General features: G+C 45.4%; 1 protein-coding gene across 3 annotated transcripts; it reads left to right on the top strand.

Annotated features, from left to right (window-relative positions):
* The first annotated feature begins 63 nt into the window (after positions 1-63).
* On the top strand, positions 64-20,515 carry LOC128762823 (paxillin-like). Of its 3 annotated transcripts, XM_053871347.1 has the most exons (13): positions 64-210; positions 10,304-10,512; positions 10,849-10,934; positions 11,006-11,145; positions 11,221-11,401; positions 12,337-12,451; positions 12,564-13,811; positions 14,460-14,726; positions 15,315-15,476; positions 15,542-15,715; positions 16,803-16,884; positions 16,956-17,104; positions 19,087-20,515. In XM_053871347.1, the coding sequence occupies exons 1-13, from the start codon at positions 198-200 to the stop codon at positions 19,351-19,353; spliced, it is 3,093 nt and encodes a 1,030-aa protein (XP_053727322.1). In that variant the 5' UTR covers positions 64-197; the 3' UTR covers positions 19,354-20,515. The 3 variants fall into 3 exon arrangements, with proteins under 3 accessions (XP_053727322.1, XP_053727324.1, XP_053727323.1); XM_053871349.1 differs by lacking the exons at positions 12,564-13,811; positions 14,460-14,726; XM_053871348.1 differs by lacking the exons at positions 15,315-15,476; positions 15,542-15,715; positions 16,803-16,884; positions 16,956-17,104; positions 19,087-20,515 and adding an exon at positions 14,824-15,271.
* The last annotated feature ends 252 nt before the right edge of the window (positions 20,516-20,767 follow it).

Here is a 20,767-nt window from a genome sequence, read left to right as displayed (position 1 = left end):
GGATGTCAGTGTCGTCACTGGGCATCACCGCGGGGTCGCGCTCAGCTAAGTACACATACACACACTGGGCGCGCTCACGTCAGCAGCCCTGACCAACTTGCTGGACAGCGGGGCAGAAGTTTCGGAGGAAAGTCCTCTACAACCGCCAGGACGAGACGCAAGCAGCCGCTGACGAGGCTCCTCACCAGCTCACGACCATGGACGACCTGGGTGAGTGGGGAGTTGCGGCTTGTGACTGCGGGTGATAGCGGAGCGGAGGAGTCGATGTCGGGACACTGGTTTACTGTCGGAACGGCACCTTCGAGGTCACTTCAGTGACGTGCACTCTCTGCGAGTGTTTCGGAAGAACCGCAAAACCCTTGAAATAAATGGGAAGTGGTGTCTCAGCGGAGCAGCTCGGCCCCCGGTGGTGTTGCCGAAGTTAAAAGTTAGCTGGCTAGCAACAACCACCCTTCTATTTCAACTCGCCGTTTCTGCTCACGACACGTTCGGCTTCTTCCATCGCACTGTGTTCCGTTAAAGCGAGGAGCAATGAGGCGATATTCACTGTGACGTTGTGGCACCCAGCTCTTAACGATGCCTGCTCAACTTTTGCCCCCCAGGCGACTCGGAGCAGCTTTGAAGTGGTCGAGTCAACAGGCCTCCCCGTCTTCAGCCCCGCGTTCTCTGTACTGTCATTTCTCACTGAACCCTCCGAAGCAGGAGGAAGCCCATCCTTGCATGAAGGACCTTACGAAAACCATCATCTATATTCAGAATCCAAATTAAAATGGTAAAATACCATAACTAGACAAAAAAATGCATCAATGCCTGCTTTTGAAATAGTAAATAAAACATGCCTGAGCTGCAATTGTACCCCGAAAGCAAAACAAAGTGACTCAATCATCTTTATGATCAGATGTGTCCACCAGAGAAAATGCAAATCTTGCTGTGTGTTTTTAAACTAAAAATACTAACACACCATTCAGTGGCTGCATGGATTTAAAGTGGATTGTGTGTGTGCCTGGATTTGGACACACCAACACCCCTAAATGACAAGATGGGACCCAAAACAAGAAATAAGTTGAAGGTCATTTAGCTAAGCATCTGATGGATGAAACGCTGTGGCAACACCTGACAGGAAAGTTTGAAAGACAATGATCACGTTAAAGAAAGAGTACTGAGTTTGAGCCCTCCATTTAAAACACTTTAGTTATGGCTGGAATAAAATAAAGTAAAGTAAAGTGAAATGTTTTGTGTTGAGGAAAAGGCCGGTGAGTCACTTTTGGGGCTCGACCCAACTGTTGGGAAGGTCTGTTTGAGTGGGATGGTTCGGTGTTACTGGTCCTCTGTCGTTACCTCCTACAAGGAGCGGCAGAATGTTTCCCTGGTGTTAAGTTTGTTTGTCATCAGCACTACTTTAAAAACATGGTATTTTTAGGAATGGTTACAGATGGAGAGATTTGGTGATTGGTGATGGTTTGTTGAATAAAACTCTCATTCACTTGTATGGCTGGTGCTTCTCTTATCCGACCATAAATTAAATTAGTGTGATGCTCGGTTGTCATAAACTGGGTCAAACACCGCTGGCCTCTTGCGGCGGGTCCAGAGGTACCAACTGTAAACAAGCACGGCTGAGTGATGGAAGCAGAGGAAGTGGCTAGCAACGTTGTTTTGTCAACTTTTTGAAGAAGAAGAGTAGGTTCACATAAGCAATAGCCTGAACTTAGTAAAGGACAATATATGATCATTCCACCACCCACCCACCCAAAACTACAATCTTATAATGGACACATCAAAGATTAATGTGAGCTGTGCAACATGAGCCGAACACACTTTTAACGCCACATTTTACGATTACAAGTCATACATTACGTTCTAAACAACGATTATGTATGTCTTTGCTACAGTCTACATACTTGTATTTGTTAAGTTATTATCTAGAACGCAACAGTCAGACATGTTGGCGTACTTTCCACCCCGCGCACGTCATATGCCGACTAGTCGAGTATTAGTAGAGGTACAGTTGTGTTTAATGAGCTGATTAAGACTGCTGCAAGTGTAAAAGGATTCCTGCTAAGCTATTTGGGGAAGTGTGAAGGCAAATGTCTATCAAGTCCATAAGCACGTGTCTTCATTCTTAACTGAGTTTGTAGCTGAAGACATGAAATATTTGTCACTCTGGAACAGGTGAAGTTCTAAGATTCTGAAAATCATTCTGCATTTCCGTAGTGTGTTTTGTCACTAAATGTACAGGACCAGGATCTGTGTGTTCGGGTGACGCTCTCCGTGCCGTGTGTTCGCTACATCTATTTTTTGTGCTCCACTAACCAGTCGGTCCGTTGACCCCTGCCCTTTTGGCACTGAACCCCTGAACTTCTAATTTTGAAGTAATCATTTTAAACAGGTGGTCTGTTTGCTATATATAATTCAGTGCACCTCTTGAGTGTATCACTAGAGATGTTGAGCGGATTGGCTGGAGTCAGAGTCCACGTCTGTGGTGCGGGTCATTAGATGCTCACTTCACTCCAGGCCAGTGAAAGGACTCATTGTGGGTTGAAAGGCCTGCAGTCTGACATCGTGCTGCTGGAGTGGGCGCGGCCACGCAGGAATGTTGAACATCACTCTCCTTGCCAAACACTTTCAGGGTCGTGACCTACCTCCTACCACCTCTGCCTCATGCATCACCATCCTCCTTCTCAGACCTACTCCTGCGCAGCCACATCTAATTGATTAAAAAATCCCAGAAAAAAAGTCCTCCTACACAAAATGAATTCATTCATAACTTGGACAAAAGTCAATGCATTTACACTGCATTCTTGTCCCACTGCTGTGTGGAGCAAAACAGATAAATGAGCCTTAAAACAGGCGGCATACAGCCGAGTTTTCAGCAGTGGGCCGTCTCGAACAACAATGGCTGCCGTCACGACTCAACTTGGATGTTGACGTCCAAAGAGCAGTCACAGGCTGCAACACCGTTGTCCACCCCATGTGCTACCCCTGGCAAGGCGTGCCCCAAACACTGTTTGGGTCGGGTCGGTCGTTTTGGCACCTTTTAGTGGTGGTAATGTGCTTGTAAAGGTAACTACCCTGCCTGACCTACCCAGACCACTAGGTGGAAAGGCAGCTTTGGTGTTACAGATTTTCAGTGGGAAACCGTGCGTGCCATCACGCCTGTTAATACAAAAGTCAAATATTCGTTACAAAGGACTTATTGAACTGACCACTCATCCATTCAAAGAGAAAATAAAGTCAGAAATACTTCGGATTTAATGTGACTTCCAGCAACGACTGGGGTTAGCAGGTGTTGGTCCTGAGGGTCGCTGGTGTTTAGAAACCTGACCCGACTTCACACGGCTCCTTTCCTCCAGGGAAGGGGCTTCAATGAGTGATCAGGACTGGTGACTTCTTTCATTCCACCGCTCTCCTCTTTGTGTGTTTTGATGTCTGTTTGTTAATTCCTCATTCTGGTGCGACATTCAGATGGACCGACCTCACTGATCTGCAGAGACTGGGCTTGCATGCTCCAGTGCTGAGCTGAGCAGACAGACTGATCCTGGGATTCTTGTATCCGTTTTGACATGAATTTGGCTGGACTGACTGTATACAGACTGTATCTAGGTGGTGAAGGTCGGTGGTTAAATTCTTTTAGAGAACGAGCGCTTCAGACCTAGATAAGATTATATGAATCCTGTTGTGACTAGAAATGGAAAATACATCATGGTATTGCAGTCTACCATGCTACCATGTCTTTTTGTCTTATTTTTGAATTGAATTTGAAGTATTGTTTTCGTGCAGAAGATGAGCGTATGTCTAGGGAACACTGGGTGGCGCTACGAGCCCCCTCCACAGACAAAGCCCCTCCCTCTCCAAAACAAAGTAACCATGGCGAAGCGCCTTTGTTGGAAACAACTCGATGCTAGTCACTCAGAAATGATACACACTTTTACTGGTGTCTCCAGTATTCATCGAATGATGTAGTAGCTTCACAGAAAAATAACATTTTAAATGTCTGTAATTTTATAGAGCACGGTCCACTGCAAGAGCAATAATTTTATAACAAGTTAAAGTCATGTTCGCTCAGAGCATTTACATGGAACAAGAACTACAAAGAACTACAAACGTAGGTGATGAGCCGCACTGTGACTCTCTTCCAGCAGCTCAACGTGGAGGGTGGTGGAGGCTCACAACGTGTATTTTCAAAGCAAAACAACTCTGAAAGGATGAACATAACAGTATATGTCAGGTGGCGTTTCATCGTGTCAACGCTGTAGATTGTCCTTCAGACTTGGAGTAGCACAGTAGCTCTTGACTACTGAGGAACATGATGAAACTCACTGCAGTGTTGGCGATCAGACGAGAACCTTGCACAGAGAAGTCTTGCACACTGAGAATGACCTGGTTGGAGAAGAGTCGTGTAAAACAATATACCAAAAACAATCTTTGAAAGTCTAGGTCTGCAGTTAGTGTTACGGAGCCAGCTGTCATCACCCAAAGGTTTTGCGTACACCTCCGACCAGTGTCCTCTTCTGCTCCACAAGAGAGGAGCTAGAGCCTGTAAATCAGTCTCGTTCTGAGCTCCCCACCCATCCTGTTCTGGAGCTGGGGAAGAGGGCGAGCTGCGTAGTTGACCTCATTGCTGAGGCAACAGACCCTGCCCCACATCCTGAGGAAACATGGGAGGAAAACAATGGGCAGAGTCAATGCTGGAGGCCTGAACCCATAGAGTGGACAGAGCCTTGGCCTTCAGCCTCCGAGCTGCGCTAGAACAGTGTTTTTGTTTCTTCTCGACAGTCTGGAGCTTCATTTTGGAGTATTGTTCACTTTCCATTTGTTTCAGCACCTCCTTGTTCTGACTCAGAAAATGTGACTTGTTATTTTTTTGATAGTCATGGAAGATATCCGGTCATGGTAGGATTCCTGGAGCATTACTTAAGACTGGGACATCCTAGCCGAGATTCATCAACAACAGACCTTCAATCCTCAACTTGCTCTGTCTGTGGCAGTTGAGTTTTTTTCATCATATAAAGTATTATGATGTCTGTGGGAGAGATTTGGACTCTACCACAAAGCTAACGCCAATGTAAACAAAGCAGTAATGGATAAGTTTGGGTCACTTTGGTTCATAATACAGGTTTTCAATTCAAGAAACTCTGAGTTATAGTAGTAGTTACTGAGGCTCCAAGTAAATGGCTGGTTATTGTTGGGTGGGGACGTGTGAGGTGTCTTCAAACTTGGATCTGATCCAGTGATGAACACGACTACTAGTTGCATTATTGTTTTCCACGATATTCTGATGTAAATGTAACTCGTATTTTTTTAATGAATGTTTGTCTTCGGGACTCTTTCATTGGGAGAGGCTGAGCTGGGTGAACATTAATTTAATCGACCATTAAACACAAACATTATCACATGCGCTATGTTAGGGCTGTGTATTGGCAGGAAACTTGCAATACAATCCGTATCTGGATACAGGAGCGGTGATATGATACATTCCGACCTATTGTGGTACTGTAAGTTCAGCAATAAAATGTCAATAAGAATCATCTTAATCCTTTTAATATTTTTATTTTTGTTTCTATTTTATTCTAAGAATAAGTGGTAGGGGGAAAAAGGAAACCTGAGCGTAGACTGTTAGTGATACTCTGACAAAGCTCAGCATGCGGTACACGACCCCTCCGGACTGTTCTGCCAGTTTTATATCCAGGTGTTTAGTGGTAATTCCAACTCACCAATTAAGGGCCCCAAATCTCCTCCATGTGGCCGTCGGGTCCGAACTTGCACTCCCACGAATGTGTCCTCAGTGACTGTGTGTTACATCAGGCCTCAGACTTTCCCTGTCATCTGATTTACTGTTCTGTGGGGAAGTGCTTTTATTTTGGTTCAGCACTATCCCAGAGCGAGTGTCATCTTTCGGATACGAGAGTGCCTTTGCAGGGTATTATTAGTCATGTTTATTTTGAAGTGATCCCCCTCTTTACTTATTTAATTAAGCTGAGGGATACATTGTTTCTACTGCTCCTCATACATTGTTGTAGATTCATCTGCCAATCTTGCTCTTGTTTAGCGTCCATTGATCCTCCCCATGGGCTTCCTGCTCCTCTACATTCACCTTCATTCTTCGTGGTAGCAGCACAATCTGCTGAATTCATCGGCATCTCCCCCTCAAGCCCCCGCCAGTCTTGTTTGATATAAATATCATGATGGGGTTGGGTTTCAGAGTGGGGCGGTGGCCAGTTCTTCTTTTTTGCTCGCCAGCTCTAAACAGGTGAGCTGTGCACCCCGGTGACCCGACCCTCTGCCCACGTGTTAATAGAAGAGATTAGACAGCTCTGATGTTCTGCTGCTGCCTGCTTCGTCTGCCACGCAGTCGAGAAACCAGCAGTGAAAACATCAACTCATCTCCCTTCTTCTGGGATTGAAAGCCATAGTTTGCAGATTGGGCGTCTCATGGTCATCATATTCTTTTCCTTAACAGACAGATGGTCTCTGTCATGATATATGTTGCTCTTGCGGTGGACTGTGCTCTCTCTCATCTGTAGTTGGTCATGTATTTTAGAGATGTCGCTCTCTATCAGGCAAAACACTTTTTCTTCAGTGGACAGAGGAATGCATGGAATTCTCTGCGCACCTTCACTCCCATCAGATAAAGACTGCAGGACCCTGGTAGAGCACTGGGTGAGGGGAGGTGTTAGCCAAAGCAAGACTGTACATGATCGCCACTTCACAAGAATGTGGACCTTATTCACTAGAGGTTTACTGGGGGAATAGTACCTACTTCTCTGCTGCACTTGTGACAGCTTCATCCCCCCCCCCCAGTCGCACTGTTGAACCATTAAGTCTCTTGTGGCCACATAATTGGACTTCGTCCATTCTCTTACCCCCCGGCCGGAATAGAAAAGATTAGTCTGTTGGAAGGCGTTCAGTGCATGTGTGCAATCTTGGTGAACACATTTTGCCAGAGGCCGAGGGTAATTGTCCGTCATTTCGACTCGACTCGATGCTGCCCTCCCCAGGACCATCCGTGTGAGCATTGCAGAATGTGTAACTAGAAGGACTTTGCTTTCTGGCTCTCACCACATGGAGTATCTTGTAGGTACTACAATTACTCATCATCATCATCAAGGTTTATTTATGCATGTGCTCTTATAGTACTTGACACACATCACCTACAAAGTTGATTCTGTTGAATAAGAACGCTACATTAGTGTAAAACTATCTCTGAATACAGCAACGTGTTACGCTTAGTGAGATGCTGAGACACATTTCCATGATGTCACAAGAGGAATAGCCTGTCGGCTGATCCATTGGGTGTGAATGTAAACAAGCTCTTCAGCTTCAAAATCAATGAAGAAATGTTGTCACATTCCGTGGCAGCTGGATGTTGAAAATGCGTCGGTGTATGCCTAATCTTCGTGCCAAAAGATGTAGGTCTTCTTAAAAAATGGGTGAAGCAAGTTCAGAGAACAAGGGACAGGTGGCAACCATGGCCGTCTCCGGTACTCTGCAGCGAGCATCGTACTGCTGACAGTTTTGGGGAGTCAGCTGCTATACATGAATCCAGAGGCCTGAAGGTTCATAACAAAGGAACTGACTGCTGTAGCCACGGTTTTCAAATAAAACAAACAGCTGAACGTAATATCAATGTATCAAAACAGCTGAGAGAAGCAACTTTGTCCAAGCTTGGCCTGAAGAGAGTCAGTCCCCTTGTTTATGTTAGAGGCATTAAACAAGAAAGAAATTATGGAATATTTCCACTGCTCTTGGTATCTGTAAACCTGTAAACACACATCTATAGAAATATTATATGTAACTGTATTGATATTACCATTCAGAGTTTCTGATCCTTCATCTATGACATGTGTGAGTCATCACTTCCAGAACCTTGTGGTTCAATTAAATAGGGCTGCAGTCCTTCAATAAGATGAGCCTGATCTTCTTCCTCAAAAGCCGTTGACAAGTCACTGCTGACATTGCGGCACTTGTGTCTACCCCCTTACACTGTTTGTTTATAGAGTTGGTTCCTCTGGCTACATCATCAGTTAGCACCAACGTGTGACCCACTTACAACAACAGAACATCGCACTGGTCTGCGTCATGTAATTTATGGTTCTATACGGACAAAATGTTTATGAGAATTATATCTTGGTAGAATCTGTGTCACGGACCCCTAAAACTCCTGTGTCGAGCTGTGCAATGTTTAGCATAGTTGTGTTTCAAAGGTCTGAAACTGGTATATAATGGGTTAAATTCATGAAAGTGAGGCTTGATCCGAGAGGGTGGATTTGAACTTTTCAGGATGGTTTGGAGCCTGACCCCTAATAATCATTTACTGAGCCCATTTACCCGTTTGTTTAGCAGCGCATGTCCTAATGAGATCACCGTTGTTAAAGTGCCTGACACATTTTTCTTCGCTCAGTCAGTCACAGTCACAAAGTCAGTGTTCTGGCCCGTTAGGTAATCAAGCGCATGCCTGCTGGATTAGTCATTACTGTTGTACTAACACATTGATCCTGGCATTGGAGGAAGTCCCCCGAGGAGATCCATTTCTGGAGACCATGAACTCACAGATGTGTACTACCAACAGGTGGAAGAGTTTTACACAGCACGTAGACAGTGATATATCCAGTGTCTGATGCTGGGCTCGCTCTGATGCTCTTCCCTGCCCAGGGATCCTGTTACATTACATTACAGCTTTCTAGGAAATCATAAGCTCAATCTGCACTCACTCAGTCGCCTCAATAGCGGATCGAAGTGTTGTTTGCATCTGTCACGTGGTTTGAAGAATGGCGTTAGGTTTGCGTCGGTCCAAAACCAGCTGTGGCATTTTCCCTGTCTGCAGCCTTTGTTTTATGAGTGACAAAGTCAACTTCAGTGAGACCTTGTTGAGCATGTCAGCACCAGGTGCAGATTATTTTGAGCTGGTCATGATATTTTAGCACATTTGCACAGACGTGGGCCGCTCCGTGAGCTTATCTCTTTAAATAGGCGCACGCTCCCATGTGGTTTAGCTCAAACTTGAGGAATCAATCGCGCAGCATGATCTCCATTTAAATCTCTGTTAATTTGCTTCTTTTGTGTGTCACCAAACATTATTTTGACATCAGGGTTCATGAGTTATTATTGAAAACTAGCTGGCCAGTGGACAGGGGTTCATTGATGGGTTACTGTCCGGTAAATGCGACTGTCGCTGACCACTCCCCTTCTGGAGCGGGACACTGGTGCTCTGCTGTCATCCCTCAGTTTACACTCATACATTCAGGATATCACTGAGGCAGCAGCTGACTAAATAACGTAAGTAAATACTTGAAACTAAACTTATAAATTACATTTATTACTTTTTTTTTCTTGGCCTTAGTTATTGTGCGCTTTTACAGAATAGCATCTCCTTTACAGTTGTATGACTTATAAAACCTCTGATGTACATAAGATGTCCTTTTTCTGTTTTGGGGGTTTGTTGTGTTGATTTTTTTGTTTTTCTTTTTGTGGCACGATATGACTATTGTTTATTTTTCACGATGGAATACTTCCAACTTGACCATATGAATTTGGTGTGACTTCATTTATATTTATATTTTGTTAATTACTGTGCTGGACAAGCCAAAGTGCAGATATTATGTTTGATTTTACAAGTATGGGTCTTTAATAGTTAAGAGAAAATATGTTTGATGATAGTGCTGAGCTTTTTTCTTTTAGCTTCGGTCGGTTCAGTCTTCTGGTGAACTGATGAATGATACAGATTTTGACGCTGATGACTCACATAAAGGGGGCAGCTGGAAGTGGGGGATTATTTTAACCTGCGCGTACAGAAGTGTTGCAGCAGTCCCTTGAAGCTGGCTGGACGTGATCCATGTCTGTGCAGTGTAACAGTGTGCAGCTGGTGATTGTGGTCTATTCTGGACTGGACTAGACAAGCTTGGGATGGATGGAGTGTGTGATGTAAGAGTCTATTTTGTTCTCAAGATCCGCAGAGCCCTCAGCCGTGTTACCCTGGGCCCCTAAACACAAGACAGACTTTGTACCGGCTTCTCATTGAACCACATCAAAGTGTTGTTTTTATTAAAGAAGACCGAGGCAAGAGGAATGTTTGGGCTCGGTTGAGGTATGGGGATGTGACCATGCTGAGTTGATGATCATGATGGTATTAGGCTGCGTTGCATTAAAGCTTCTCTTGCCGACAGGCTGGAATGAGGGGCGGAGTTGATGTCTGTTTACATCCTGACGACAGCCATAAACTGTTAACTGGTTCTCTGCTCAAACAGTCTTGAAGATCAATGATGTAATTTGTGAGCCGTGATCAGCCGTGGATCTCCCTGTCTTACAGACGCCTTGCTGGCTGACCTGGAATCGACAACATCCCACATTTCAAAACGACCGGTCTTCTTAGCCGACGAGACGCCCTACTCCATCCCCACCGGTGGAAACTCTTACCAGGATGTTCTGGCTCCGCCGCCGGTTCCTCCTCCACCCTGCGCTGACGCTCTGAACGGTTCACTGTTGGACCACCCAGGGTCGCATCACTCCTCGCAGCAGGTACCCTTCAAACACCCTACCGTTCACAGGAAGCTCTCTGGCACATCCTACAATAGAGGGGCTTCATAATTGTAACCTCTAAATCACCTCACTCCATTGTAAAAATGTCATAATGTCTTTTTTAAAAAACATCCTATTATTAAGAATCTAATCCTAATACTTGAGAATGTCTTCTGTTTACGTTATGATGCTTGTTTTTGCCCCTTTAGGAATCCACCTGGCTCCCATTTGTTGATCTGTCTCTGTTTTTATTCTTTCTTTTTCCTTTTTTTCTATTTTCAATGTTGCTTTCTATATTAGCAAGGCACTGCGTGATATGATGGTCTGGATCTCTAGTCCTTAGGTTCAGCTCAGAAGAGTTCGTGGTCCAGGGACAGTAGCAGCTCTCCTCTGTCCCACGCTGAAGAGGACCACGTCTACAGGTAACTCCTGTGCCACTGGACTTCTCACTGCACTCAGAGCCCATCGCTAATGTTCTGTTTTATCTTCTCAGTTTCCCAAACAAACAGAAATCGTCGGACTCGTCGACAGCAGCCATGACCTCTGCCCTGGGCAGCAACCTGTCAGAGCTGGATCGACTGCTGCTGGAACTCAATGCTGTGCAGCAGAGCTCCCCATCCTTCCCCACGACAGGTGAATGCACACTGAGCTCTCTTGAGAGTGAAGCATGAGGTTGGCCGTGGGTTTAACCGCCTGTTGCTTTCTCAGAGGAGACCGCGCCTCCATTACCATCCTGCAGCATCAGCCACTATGAGAACGGAAGTGCACCTGAGATCTTGGTGAGTCCGCCGCCTCAGGAGAAACCAAAGAGAAATGGAATGAAGCTGGAAGAGACCCGACCCACAGTAGAGAGCCTGCTGGATGAGCTGGAAGACTCCGTCCCTCCCAGGTATTGACTTTGTTTGCCAACTTTAAAATAACTTCTAATAAGATCTTACTCGCTATATTTAAGTGATTGAATGTATTTGTTTAAATAGTTTGCATGTGACTTCTGCTTAGCTGTATTGCTCAACACTGGAGTCTTTAATGTCAAATAGCTGCCAAGTTTGAGCTATTATTAGTTTTGTTCAAAATTTAAACATGTATTACAATACATGATACAGATGATCTGTGTTTTTTTCCATGAAATGTCAATAGTGGTGGGACTTGATTTGAAAAAGAAAAAATAAATCGAATGAATTAGAGGTTTTATCCTGACTAAAGTTGGATCTGTAGTCATGAGTTTAAACATCTAGGTGGAAGTGACTGTTTGCTGCGTTGTCGCCCACTGTTATTCCAAGCTATACGATTGAAAATCAATATCAAAACTGACATTCTGTTGTGTCGTTATATTTTTGCAAGACCTATGACTAACAAATATGTATTAAACTCTGAGTATGATGTCTCTTTAACTACTATTTAAAAGTGCTGTGCTGGCTCACGAAACTCTGATCTAATTCAAACATGCCCCGTTCACTACTACTACTACTACTACTACTACTACTACTACTACTACTACTACTACTACTACTAAGTATTTACAAGTGGCCTGGGGTTATTTGGATTTTACAGTTGTAGAATTATTCAAAGATGTGAGATGAGTAAATGCGTCTGACCCAGGGGAAGTTTCACTTTCGATATAAGGTGTACGCACACTCGGGTTTTGACTGTGTAGTAACAATTTGAATAGATAAAAGACATAATAATTGAACTGGCATGTTTAACTCATGGTTGTTGATAATGTGATTGAAAGTGATTTCGTGTTTTGTAAAGCCTTAGTTTATCTACTCCACTCTGCCGCCTGATAAGTGAGGTTCATGTGGGTTCTGTTTGTGTGCTTCACAGCCACTCCACTCGGCACGGTGACTTGGACAGCCCATCTCAGCAGCAAGCCAGAATCTCTGCCTCATGTGCAACCAGAGAGCTGGACGAGCTGATGGCCTCTTTGTCTGACTTCAAGGTATCGAGCGTGCCGACCCAGAAATCCTCATACTCAGTCCCTAACTTTTCCTCTGTCTCACGATTCTCTCTCCTCTAACGCTGTCTCGCCATCTCCTTCCTTGTCCTTCCAGCCCGCTTCACTAGGCTCTCTGCTGGACTCATCCAACTCTCCTCACTTCCCAGTTTCCTCTTCCGTCACCCCAGTGGCGACCCCTGTCTCTCGTCTGTCCCACGCATCTACCTGCGCCTCTCCTCTCTTCTCCCTGCCCTCTGGTTTTGAGCTGCACATAGACGAGGATGGTGGTGATGGTGGCTTGTCTTTGGCCCGTCACAATCACATCCGGCCTCACAGTCCAATGTCATCCCTCTCTACGGCCAGTGACCTGGATCTGGACCCTGTCATCGATGTCTCTGCTTCCATGCTGTCCTCTCAGACTAAATCCTTGCTGGTCCTCTCTCAGGCTGCTTCCTTTAACTCCAATCAGTTGAGCAATAGCCCAAGTCCTTCCAGCACCTCCACCACCACGCCCTCCTCCAGCTCGGTCAACACCATTTTGGACCACAAGTCCCCAAGTCCAACTGTAGACCGAGTGTCCCCTACGGTCTGTAAACTGTCTCCTGCACCTGTGAATGTAAACAAAGTCTCTGGTTCTCCTCATGACATGAGTCATGACCCCTCCACTTCTCCTCTGTCAGTACCCTTCACTCCTTCTTTCACCACCAACTCGCCTCTTCCAGCTGCTTCTGTGTCTCCACTTCACTCCCCTAGTTTTTGCTATAAAAACTCCTCTCCGGTGAAGAGTCCCTCTCCTTTGACGTTCACAAGCCAGTCAGTTAACAGCAGACATGTTTTGGCGTCCTCACCCCAGGACCTGAGGGTCAGCCCTCACATGACCCTGCAGCCACCCACAGCGGAGCCCTCTCTGGATGAGGCTCTGGACAAGCTGCTTGCTATGAGCTTCACACAAAATCACACTGAGCCGCAGATGAAGACGGACGCGTTCTGTCTCGGCCGAGGAGTGCAAGAGGTTCAGGAGGAACTGATCTTACCCTTGGACAGGAACAGTGTGCAGCCATACACCTTCACCAGCAACACCAACACTATCACAGACGAATCGGTGGACGGCGGCACGGACGGAAACGGAGACCTGGACTGGGCCGACGAGGAGTTGTCAATGTCCCTCCATGACGGATTTGACGGCACCATGACGCCGTACACAGAGAGGCCGTACACAGATGGCAGCATGACCCCGTTGACAGAGGCCAGCTGGATGGATGAGTCCATGACCCCCTCCTCATGCCCCGGTACCCCTGATGTGGCCCTGGACTTGCCCCTGATGCAGCCCACCAATATAGACAGAGTCTCTGCTTCAGGACACGTACGCACCTCCACTTGTGCTGGGCACCGTGTGTGTGTTCTCCCCGCATTTAACTTCAGAGTGAAGCTGCATACACTCACACACCGCTGCCTGCTGCAAGCCTCTTTTGAGTTGACCCAACGCACAAGCTTTTGAAGCTAATGCCCAACACCTGACAGCTCAGACAGTCAGTTATGATTAATATTGCTGAGATCTCCGAGTTCAATTCCAATGAAAAGCTGAAGATAGCGTGCTTATGGTGTTATTAGCTTGTACAGATTTGATTTAAACTCCATTTCTCATCTACACATGCACATGACACTCACTAATGTGAAGCAGACACACTTTTTATCTTTCTGAAAATGAAATATTTGGATTTAACCTTCACTAAAAGCAGCAGCAAAAGGAGTTCTAGAGAGTGAAGGAGTCAGATTTTGTCTTGTTAGCTGAGGTGTCAAATTAGAAAAACATTTGACTTTTTAAGTTGATACTGAAGCAGTTCCTGCTGTGCGATTGTGAGTCTGCAGTGGTGTGAGGAGTAGCCTTGTGACTGCTGGAGCCCCTTGTGGCGCATTGGAGTCCTGCATGGTGTGTGGCTTCCCTGCCTGTTGCATCCCAAAATGATGCTTCCATTCCTGTGTCTGATGAGGTGCTCACCCTCCTCTCCAGTTGAAGTCAGTTATCCGGAGAACTAAGGAGACCCCTAACGTTCACCCCATGTACCGCGACGGACAGCTGCGCAAGAAAATGGGCCCCATCATTGTCAACAAGAACACCTCTCAGGACCGGCTCATAGAGGAGCTTCAAGGGAAGTTCGGGATCGGACGCTCGGAGCGCAGACGCAAACAGTCCGACGACTGGTTGACAGATGGTGTCGTGGTCACGTCCAAACCGCAGAGGTTCCGTCCTGAAGGGGGCAGCAGTGAGGTCGACAAGGTTCAGTCCGCTTGTAATTTCAGATTTCAAACATTTCCCTTCTGCTTCTGTCTCTGTGTTTTTCCTGCTTTCTCTTATTTTCTGTCGTCTGCTTCAGATGATTATCCCCCCTGAGTCACCCGTCCCTGTGAGGAAGGTTCTACCACCTCTCTCCCCTCCTGCTCCTCGCCGCCCACCTATTATGGAAGAGAGACCAGTGCAGCAGCCCCCAGTCCCTCCGCCCCCTCTGCCACCTCCCTCCCCTCCTCGACAGCCTCCCCAAATCCAGGAGCATGTTCACGCTCCACCCAGGGAGGTTGTAAAACCTTCTCCACCTCCACCACCGCCAGTACCTCCAGTTCAGGAGGCTCCCAAACCGGAGCCCCCTCCTCCAGTTGTCAAAGCCCCAGTGGCACCTCCACCTCTGGAAACTGCACCTGTAGTTCCACCCAAGGTTTTCATATCTGTGGGGTGCCAAACTGAGTATGACCCAATCTTCTCGACCGATCAGGCATGACCCTAAATTTCTCCCTTCTTTGTTCTCTCACACCTACACACCCCTAATAACTCACTGCTTTATTGATCTTGTTATGATTCTGACCTTTTCAGATAATGGCCCAAGGGAAAGGAGGCGTCCCTGGTGCCCCTCCAACCCAGGTCAACAAGCTGGACAACATGCTGGGCAGTCTGCAGTCGGACCTGAACAAACTGGGCGTGCAGACGGTGGCTAAAGGAGTGTGCGGGGCCTGCTGCAAACCCATCGTGGGACAGGTGAGTTGTGTCTTTCTGGATCTCAGCAGCAGAACATTTGAACGCAGATGTCTCTCTGAGCTCAGGTGGTGACCGCCATGGGCCGCACGTGGCACCCCGAACACTTTGTGTGCACTCACTGTCAAGAGGAGATCGGCTCCCGGAACTTTTTTGAGCGTGAAGGACAGCCGTACTGCGAGAAGGACTACCATAACCTGTTCTCTCCACGGTGCTACTACTGCAACGGACCCATACTGGATGTGAGTGAATCTACTTTGAGCTACTATGAGCGTCACCTGTGACTCTTCCATTGTTTGATGGATATTTTTCTCCTTTGTGAGATGATGGAAACATGCGCAGCTCTGCCTCATATTTGTCGTGTTACCTGCGTGTTTCATTCTTGCCTCTCGTACCTTGTCAAAGCCCGGTAGCTTTCACCGGTGGTAGAATGGTAGAGTCTACCGCTCAACTGCTGCCATCTTGCTGTGGTCCGTATTGTCCTGTATCCAGGCGCTGTCTGACTTATACTTTTGTCATGTGACCTAATTTTCCTGTCATGAAAATTATATTTTTTTACATCTTGAATCCAATAATTTTTACATTTTGAATGCAATAATATATTGGCGCAAGCACTACTTATGGTGAAGGGATTTAATCTAATGCAACAGAAAACAAAACGGTGAACATCTAAACTGAAATCCAAAAACTATCTGCAGGCTATAAAGATACACTTAATCTAAAGTGTGTTTTAATATTATATTGTATTTATAATAATATAAATACAAATTAAATTACAAAAAACACTGTTCCTGTTTAGCTAATGCAAGTTACAAGTTGGTTTTTTAACACAGTCCGTTTCTTTATATGTCCAGCTGGAATGTGCAACTTGAGTTCCATGAGCAACAAACTTAAGTCATTATCCTTTTTTTTGGTATTTTTCCATGACTAACACGGCAAAAACTGTCATGCTCATGTACACCTCCATGATGTGTTATGTGTTATCCGTTTGTTTCAATGTTTTCGCATCACTTAAATACATTTGACGACGAGATTTCATCTTTAAAAAGAGACCACTTTTGCTTTTAAGCCGTGGAGGTTCGCCACGCTAGTTAATATGTGGCAGAAACCCTGGGTCTTCATTGGGAGTCAAAAATATAATGTGGACGTTGCGACCAAAGAGGTTCATGCTTGGATGCTGACATCAGTTCCTTGGGGTTTCAGACTTACAGATGTTAGTCAAAGCAGTTGGCTCATTAAATGAATGAGGTAAACAATGGAAGGACTTTCTTTGCTCGATCAGTGTTTTGACTCTGTTTTCTGAACCTCACCCTGCCATGGTGTCCACAGAAAGTGGTGACGGCGCTGGACAGAACGTGGCACCCCGAGCATTTCTTCTGTGCTCAGTGTGGATCTTTCTTCGGCCCAGAGGGTCTGTCATGAGCTCATTTCATGTTTGCGACATTTTTGGCCCCCGGCTGACTGGGATCTTTGTTTTTCCAGGCTTCCATGAGAAGGACGGGAAGGCGTACTGCAGGAAAGATTACTTCGACATGTTTGCGCCAAAGTGCGGCGGCTGTGCCAAAGCCATTCTGGAGAACTACATCTCGGCTCTCAACTCTCTTTGGCATCCGCAGTGTTTTGTTTGCAGGGTGTGTATCCCCAAATGATCGTGTTTAGAATTCCTCTGAGAGACTCGACTCCGAGTGGTCGACAGTGACCGTAATGTTAGCTCATGTCTAACAAGTTACTGCTGCTGGTTTTAACTTGCATCTAATTTTGTTTAATTTAGTTAATTTTGTTTTTTTAGTTATTATTCAATCTTCATCGTCAGATAACGGTCGCTTCTGTAATATCAATGCATCAACCCTTAGGAAGTCTTCACACCGGTTGATGGAATTGCTCTTAAAATTCAAAGAGTAATGATGACCTGTCATAGCTCTGGGGACCTGCTGTAAGCAGTCACAGCTCAAAAGAAATACATCTCTCAGTAATGGAGCAGCCGTGCTGCCATTTCCTGGGAAGAGATACCAGGTCCCACGGAAGTTTCTTGTAGGGCTTGGCCAGGAAACTCTCTTTAGTAGCTGTTTCAAGTCATTTCTCCAAGTAAACAAGATGGTCCTCATTATTCAGCTGCAATGTTTCGCCCTCTGGAATCCACAGGATGAGCATCTCGTGATTGGACAAATCAGATAAAAAGCACATTATATTTTGTGGTTTATTGTGCAGGTTGTTATAACAACTATTTCTGTGTCCTTATTTTCAAGACGACAGAAGAAGCGATAGGAGGAACAATATTACATTCATGCTTTATACAGATCTTTGGTCACACTTTGGAATTGGTGGCATTTAATACCCTAAATCTGGCCTGGCCAACCCGCGGCTCCCGAGACACATGCGGCTCTCTCCCCAGTTTCATGCGGCTCTTCACCAAATGAGCCGCCGAACTGGCTGCAGTTTTGGTCAAGTTGCTATTGAGATGATGGTTTATACAGGAAATAAGAGGGAAAAGTAAGAGCTATTCCGGCGAAATGTCAAAACATTGTTCAAAGACTTTGACTTGCATTTAACTTTGAAACATAAACAATAAACCTCGGGGCTTGGAGCACATTCAATGGCGATGTGAGTGCCGGTCCTCAGATTTGGAGCGTCATCAGATCCACCTTCAACACCACTGACATGACTCAGTTCCACGTTTGACTTTGTCCTTCTCTAAACTAAAGGTCTGGCATGTGTTTCACCTGTGAGTCACTGTTGATGGTGGTGAAGTCCGTTGAATTCAGTGGAGTGAAGATGAGACGCTCCAGTCTGCAGCGTGGCTCACACACACACAGACCGGGGCCACGTCCAGAAATAGAGAAGTCAAATCAATGCATCACACATTTCTATCTGCGCCGCTTGATAGTTCCAGGAGGATCAGGGTCAAATGGAGGAATTTTTAAAATACATGCACAAGAGCCCAGCAACCTTGTGACACACAGGGATGAGCTTTAACCTCTGTACTGCCGCTGAGTCACGTGACCAGCTGCTCAGGTGAAGCCTCACAACTGACATGTTTGTAGCATGTGGCTCTTTTCAGCAACACAGTAAACAAATGGGCGCTGAGCCTCGAACTGGTTGGCCACCCCTGCTCTAAATAAACTACCCATTCATGTGTGTGTTCACAGCATGTTAGCCAGTGATTAATCAATAAGTATTGAGTGTCTTGTTATGACTTAACAACGCCGTAATTACCAAGAATTAACCGTAAATAAACAAGTAATTACTTTATAAATAGTTAATATGGGTTCCCCAGTCCAAATTGTTACAAATTCATCATTATAAACCAGGAAATATTGTATGTGGGAAAATGGCATAAAGATGAACACCTGTGGGGAAAATTGTGCTTGTTTTGTTATAAAATTAGTGATAAGAAAATTGTAAATTATAAAATAAGCAAGGGAGATAAAACATACCAACCATTTTCTAATAAGTAGGTCTATAGTAGGTAGTGTCATGGACAAAAAAAAAATCTTTGAATGTCAAAATTCCCAACTGCTTCTGTTACCTTTAACCTTCGCTCTGATTAGATAAAAGTTTTTTTTTTCCTTTTAGCAAGCTCTGCCTCATGAGTCTTTCTCTGGTTGCCCCGCAGGAATGTTTCACTCCATTTGTGAACGGCAGCTTCTTCGAGCACGACGGCCAGCCCTACTGTGAAGTCCACTACCACGAGCGCCGCGGCTCCCTCTGCTCCGGCTGCCAGAAGCCCATCACCGGCCGCTGCATCACAGCCATGGCCAAGAAGTTTCACCCGGAGCACTTCGTCTGCGCGTTCTGCCTGAAGCAGCTCAACAAAGGCACCTTCAAAGAACAGAACGACAAACCCTACTGCCACGGCTGCTTCATCAAGCTCTTTAGTTAGGCGCCACGTGCATTTCAGCCGAATGGGCAAACGTGTGAGGTGTGTGCATGGGAGGGGGGGGCGGAGGGGCAGGAACTGCCTTACCAGGTCTCAACACAGTTGCCAATATAAGTGTATTTTACAGAGTTTTTAAGGTATCAAAGGTGTCATTTGTCGGATTTTAAAACTTCTATTCTCACTTTTTAAAACAGATGATTGAATCACTTTCACATAGACGTTTGAGTCTTGCTGAACGCAAACGCTACGACGTCACTCACTGGTTGAGTCGGTCGTCTCCAGATGCTTTAGATCCCACCGACATGTTATTTGTAGCGTTACAAGCCAAAACCTATGACTGATCATGACTGGAGGAGAGTTCCAGAACCTTTTTACTGCGTGTCTTCGTACTGTGTGTGACTCCATGTGACTAACTTGTGTTTATATTTGAGAATGAGATGTCTCCAACAAGTGTGAAGATGTGACTCAAGCAAAGGAAGGGTCACATTCAGGCTGTGTGGTGTAGGATCGGTATCATGACACCGACTTCAGGGTCACTCAGACTTAGCTTGTTATTCAGTCACATTGACTGAATTGGTGAACTCATCTGAATACATGAATGAAAATGTCATTTTCCCCAGTTATCATCAGCAACTCTTGGTATTGGAATGGTGAGTCATTCACATACAGAGCCAAGCGCTGCACTGGCTGGAACCTAAGAAGAAAACAAGTCATTTCAAGAGTGAGTCTTCTGAGAGCGTGGTGTCTTTGTGAAGCAGATGGGAAAGTCTGAAGGTGAGCAGGTGATATTCAAGCACGTGTGGGATTGTCTGTCAGTGTTGGTGGATCAGAAACACATGTCTAATAACACTGGTGCGCTCAACAATATGAAGTCCTTTTTTATTGTATTCTTTGTGAGCAGAGTTTGGACTGTTGGCGTCAGTGGCAGGTTGTGCAAAGACTGAGCCGACTCGCGGCTCGACACACATGTATTTTGGGCTTCTTCTGTCACATTCAGGGATTTGTTGGAGTGATCATGGAACACTTGTCTTCCAAGCCTGTTGGTAGATATTTAACCAAAGCCTTCCTGGAATCATTTGTGCCTCTTTTCTTCTGCCTGTGAATGTGTATCATAATGATGTGATTCTGCCTCTGGCCTGATTACACCAATAAAAACAGTTTTGGTAACAAGTGATATTTGATGTGGAGGCTTTTTCTACGGTAACTATTGATAAAATATCATGAACCTGTGTCCAGCATTAGGTCTATTATAATGCACTTTCCCTTTAGAAATGATCTTTTGAGATACGATTTATATTATTTTACCTTCTGATTCTTAATATTCTTACTAGCTCTGCCCTTTTGATAATATTTTTTGCAACACAACCAAAAGATATTCAAGTTGAATACAATGTATAGAAAGGATAACTATTGATAA

The sequence above is a fragment of the Synchiropus splendidus genome, chromosome 7 (genome assembly GCF_027744825.2).
Source record: "Synchiropus splendidus isolate RoL2022-P1 chromosome 7, RoL_Sspl_1.0, whole genome shotgun sequence".
Classification (NCBI taxonomy): domain Eukaryota; kingdom Metazoa; phylum Chordata; class Actinopteri; order Syngnathiformes; family Callionymidae; genus Synchiropus; species Synchiropus splendidus.
This window is presented reverse-complemented; position numbering and strand designations above follow the sequence as displayed.